The sequence below is a fragment of the Chaetodon auriga genome, chromosome 6 (assembly GCF_051107435.1).
Source record: "Chaetodon auriga isolate fChaAug3 chromosome 6, fChaAug3.hap1, whole genome shotgun sequence".
Taxonomy (NCBI): Eukaryota; Metazoa; Chordata; class Actinopteri; order Chaetodontiformes; family Chaetodontidae; genus Chaetodon; species Chaetodon auriga.
Genome location: NC_135079.1, coordinates 4,169,891 through 4,175,297, shown reverse-complemented (window position 1 = coordinate 4,175,297; position 5,407 = coordinate 4,169,891). Strand labels below are relative to the sequence as shown.

Genomic DNA, 5,407 nt, shown 5'->3' with positions numbered 1-5,407 from the left:
AACAACTCAGTCCTAATTTAAATATACTTAACCTTTGGTAGCGAATTAAAATCACAGATGGCTAACTTGGACTGAAACAGAGCCATCCAAAAACACATGTCCTTTAGAATTAATGCAGCTATTAACAACATTTACACCCAATTTAACTGCCTTACAGCACGCATTGGACAATGAACACACACTTAAAACGACCAGTTACAAGACAAATATGTAAATGGACTTGGTGCACATAAATCTTCTATTTGCACAGCCAAAAATAAACTTTTGAGAGAAAAAAAAAATATGAGCAATTTGCAAAACCTTCAAATGCAAAACACCAACACTTTCTGAAAGAAAAAGGCTGTCTTAAATCAGAATTAAGATTTGCATCAACTAATAAGCAATAGTCACGTCAGTTTTGGGATTGCTGACTCGATTCTAATCTCTATCTGCATGTTTCTGGTTTGACTGTCTACATGTGGGGTGGACGGGGTTGACATGAACTGTCCCACAGTCCCTCCCACTGGGTCTGGCATTCAGGTACAGCTCCCTCCCTCCTTCTATAAAGCCTCTCATGTTAGCAGTGTAAACTTCAGACTTCAACTCATAGTAAACTCTGTACAGCCTTGGAAATAACACCTTACTCTGCTAAACAGTACACAACACATTTGGATGTGCACCAAAAACTCTCTACATCACAAAACAAGCTAAAGCCTGAGGTAAGTGACTTTTTCCACAATTTGGATGTAAGGTTAAGATTATTTTTAAAAGACTGCTGAAGGATTCTTCAAATATTTCATGATGTAAATTGAGGGACTAGGAGTTCAGTATGGATTTGAATTTTTAGTCAGTGATTTGGGGAAAACTGATGACTGGATGTTTCTTCAATAACATGCATTACAAATCCATTAATACTTATTTGCAATTGATAAATCAACAGAGTGGGATTCTTAAGGGCTATTCAACTGTCTCAATGCTGTCTTAGCCTAATCAATCATCAGTTGGGGAAGCAGTTTAAAGCCAACCTCCTAAATATTATTCCTTTATCTCTACCACTGACAGCTCCCAGCCAAAATGAGATTAACCCTGCACACAGTCATCTGCTGCTGTGTTTTCACCACCATCCTGCCACTGGTAAAAGGTGCCAAAGGGGACCTCAACACCAGCCTGAAAAAAAGGTGAGCTGCTTAATCAAAAAGCACTGTGAGAACATTGTGTTCATTCTGAAGACAAAGCCTCATCCTGCTGCCCTCGCGTCCAAATCAGGTGCTCGCACTGAATAACACAAGAGGAATTTCTATCAAGTTACGTCTGTTAGTAAATAAGAACAAGTGAAGAAAATATCCCAGTAAAGTCAGAGAATTTCAGGTTCACTACAGATCGACAGATACTGGATTTCTGAGGCCGATACTGATGGATATTTAAAAGTTGTAAACATCTGATGACTGTATCAGCCAATGCCTGAACACAGCGATAAATTATGTTGTGAACGGAGCATTTTACAACTGAAAAATAAACTTGTCAGTGTTCTCTGGGGGACAAACTATGCAACAGAGACACTGTCTCCAAAGTACCTCGAACATGTCTTTGGCATGCCTCTGCTGCAGATACTTGTGACTCATTAGACATTTACACAATATTTGCTGATAGCAGCTTTGATAGCTAATATCAGCTGATATGTCGGCCCGGCAGATTTGTTGATCGGGCAATTTTTGATAGTCACAAATCAAATAATATTTTCTAGAAACAAGTCAAGACCGGCCTTCCTTTGTGATAATGCTATCTGATCCAAGAACATTCTTGAAACTTCTTGAGCTACACTGGTATCAAAGGATATCATCTCATCTCAATCATCTTGTATTTTGGGCGTGTGATGCTGTGTCATGCTATGATAATATTGCGTTATGTCTGTACCCTGCACTTTGTCTCTGTGAACTAGTGGCAGTTTCTGTTATCACTACCTCTTTTGTTCATCACAGGTTTAGAGTATGGCTGCAGAGCCGTATGAAGAGAGACCTGCGCAACAGCTTAGTGACAGCCAATCAGGAGCACTCTGACACCCATGTTGGAACTCAGCAGGACGGGAATGCAAAAGCTGTCTCACCTCCATCAAGGTAACAAGGAAAGCTGCATAAATTCAGGGTGTTTTTGCTTTCATTTGATGGCTGGCAGAGTGGAAACGTGGGGAGAGAAAAGGGTATGAAATGCAACAAAGATTGCCACCTGGAATTGAACCAGGGGCAGCCCTTTTATATGCCGAGCCACCACCACATACACATAGATTACCAAAGACTCCCACACCACTGCAGTTTCTAAGTGTTTGAAGGTGCCAAAGTTCATGTCTGGAATTCCAAATGAAATGTCCACCGTGTGAGAAAAGACAGATATTTTTAAGATGGGTAACTGAAGACTGGATGATCTATTCTCTATTGCACTGATAAATCTACATGAATCAGATAAATCTTGATGACAATTTGGATTTAAACCCTGTCAACACATTACGTCTTGCCAGGTCAGATTTAACAAGCCTGAAAAACAGTCTGAATATGGAGCATAAATATGTCTTTTGCTTTTCCAGCTTTGAGCTAAATATCAGACCCAGGAGGTCAACATCATCCAAATCATCCGGCTGTGTCCTAGTCACATGTGCATACCACGACCTGCTCCACCGACTGCACCAGATAAACCAGTGGCAAAAAGAGGCCAGTGCCCCCGAGAGGAAGATGGGCTCGAAAGGCTATGGCCGCCGACGCCGGCGTTCACTCCAGGATGTTGCTCAGCTCGCCCTCCAGACAGGAAGACAAAGACGGAGCACTGAAGCTGGTCAGCAACTCTGCAGACACACAAGCGCATGCACAGTGGCCTAAGACAGGAATGGAAAGGCAAAGGAGAATCCTTGTTGGGGTTATTTGCTCACAGCAAATGAAGATAAGTCTCCTCAGAGGTTTTATTCCATAGATTTACGACTAGATTTGCAGAAAGTACGGCTGCTACATCTGTAAGGTCCTGCAGAGGAAGATTTGCTCAGGTCACTCTGGATGAAAGCGAGATTCCAATGACAGATACTGTTTGTGCATGCTTGGGTGCAGGTTTCAGTGGGTCTGTGTGTGATTTATGGATGAATTCAAGGCAGACCCGTGCGACTTCACAAGAATGTCTATCTCTTCTTCAGCTTCCAAAATGAGCTTGGCAAATGAGACAGAAGACAATCCCTGAAGATCTTCTCTGACATGTCCATGAACTGAGGAGGAACCAAGGCCGCAGCGGGGGAGGATTTTTTTCAACAAACTGAAATTATTGGACTCCAAACTGCAACAAGCAGGATCCTTTCAAAAGCGAACTCAATGTAATGAACTGCTTGTTTAGTGCAATTTATACAGTATGCACTCGGCCTATACATAGTCAAAAATATATAATTATCAGCTTGTATATAAGGATATATAAAGCCACCTTATATTTAAGCATATATCTATATTTTTATACAGGCAAAATGCATATTAAAAATGTCTCTTTCTGGATTTTAACTTCAATGAAGTATGTATCTTAACTGTGTAAATAATTACCTTGTCCTGTATTCTTCATGTGAATTATGTCTCTTCTAAGTTCTGTCTTTTGTCACCAATTGCTTAAACATTATTGTAATGATTATACCTTACTGGAAATGAATCATATTAGACATGTTTTACAGTTATTTGGGTGTGAAAGTCAAACATGGCAACTTAAAAACAACTGCAAAGTAGTCATCTAGTTTTTTGGCCAGACTCTGGAAGTTATGGAAAGTGATGGAGAGTCTCTTTTTGCTATGAAGTAGAAGAACTGATGAGCTTATGAAAGTGTTGTGCTGCCATCTAGCTTTACAGTAGGTAACATGTGACAAACGCAGGCCAAGTGGTTTCAAAAGTCAATGCAGCTTCAACAAAGCACTTTCTGTGGTTATGCTAAATATTTAATCTTAAAAGCCTTCATGTGCTTCTTTATTTGAATGTAATAAATCCTAATTTACTCATAGTTCAGCTGAAATTACCTGACATAACATGATTTATGTCTTGTTGTGGTGAACATGGCGGGAATTGTAATTGTTTTCAGCTGGCTGCGGTGTCCTTGTATTTGAAATAAATGAATGAATGCAACAATGAAAAGATCTTGAATCGACTTTGAAGTTATTTGGTGGCCTAACATCAAATATTCTGCTTGCACGTGCATGTGCTAGTTTTAGGAGGCTCATAGGCAACAGCACGTGTGCCTCCTCATTTCATGACGGTATGTGTGAGTTTTAGAAGTGTACAACCTATGAACCAATGGTGTGCATTCCATTCTAAAAATAACACACGGTTTATCAGCCACACTCTGCCAAAGAAATGCATGCACTGAAATTAAATTTGTCTTGGGTCGACATGTTCCGTAAATTGAGTAAACACGGCATTTCACAAAATGAATTATCTTTTGGCAAAGACAATCCGAGTTTTGATGGATGGAGAGAAAAAAGCAGCGTGCTCCTCGTCAAACCAGGAACACTCGAATGAGGATGAAATACAGATTATTAATCACTGTGGAATTTGACCTCCACTGATAATATGCAGAGCGGTCACACTGTCCTGAAATTACAAACAATTTCACTATAAATCTGGTTATTTTCATTAAAACATCATTATCTACCCCCACTGGAATGAGTAGATTATTATATAAAGAAATGTGAAAATGTTTGTTTGCAAAGACATTAAAAATAAAGAGTACCTTACTATAATCAACTTCTCTAACAACGTCCAGCAAACCAAACTAAAAGAACATGACTGAAGTTCTTTGCAGAACTATTTGGGTCAACTGAACAATTCACCACATACATATAATTCACAAGGCACCACTTAATGCAATAACATTTCAGTGTCAACGCTTTGCTTCCATCTTCATGCCAAGTGGGAGGAATTGTAGTCCTCAGCAATTCCTGACATACTAAACTCGTAATTAGACACAGGCTGATAAACGGCCGATAAGTAAGAAATTGCAGTACTTAAATGTCAAAGGAGGTTTCAGTTATATAATTTGTCCACCAGAGAGCAGTGGCACAGTGCCTGTTCAACTGCAAAATGTCCTGCTAAGTGTGTGTCTTTGTCACAATTCTTTACAAGAAGAAACAAATCAAAGGGATCCATGTCAAGATTGTTTTTGTTAAAAAAAATATTGGCCAATATAATTTTTTTATTTTTAAACAAATCCAGTATCAGTCAGGCTACAGTCATAATTAAAAATAAGTGTCACAGAAATGTTTTTTGCCCCAGAGAGTACTCTGCTGTGATCTTAAGCAACGCTCCGTTACTTTGAAAACTGTACTTCTGTAAAATCGACCATTAAAGGGAGGAGGAACCAAGTGAACGATGATGCATGCTCAAGTATCACGTCGTAAACCGCTCACTCCTCAGAGTATAATGCA

General features: G+C 39.5%; 1 protein-coding gene across 1 annotated transcript; it reads left to right on the top strand.

Annotated features, from left to right (window-relative positions):
- The first annotated feature begins 640 nt into the window (after window positions 1-640).
- On the top strand, window positions 641-2,864 carry admb (adrenomedullin b). The gene is made up of 4 exons (XM_076734176.1): window positions 641-698; window positions 1,042-1,157; window positions 1,959-2,093; window positions 2,558-2,864. The coding sequence occupies exons 2-4, from the start codon at window positions 1,054-1,056 to the stop codon at window positions 2,844-2,846; spliced, it is 528 nt and encodes a 175-aa protein (XP_076590291.1). The 5' UTR covers window positions 641-698; window positions 1,042-1,053; the 3' UTR covers window positions 2,847-2,864.
- The last annotated feature ends 2,543 nt before the right edge of the window (window positions 2,865-5,407 follow it).

Excerpts from the sequence above, each read along its gene's own strand:
- admb (XM_076734176.1), top strand. The coding sequence starts at position 1,054 with ATGAGATTAACCCTGCACACAGTCATCTGCTGCTGTGTTTTCACCACC. Across the intron at positions 1,158-1,958 it reads AACACCAGCCTGAAAAAAAG|GTTTAGAGTATGGCTGCAGA; the intron begins GTGAGCTGCTTA and ends TGTTCATCACAG. Across the intron at positions 2,094-2,557 it reads GCTGTCTCACCTCCATCAAG|CTTTGAGCTAAATATCAGAC; the intron begins GTAACAAGGAAA and ends TTGCTTTTCCAG.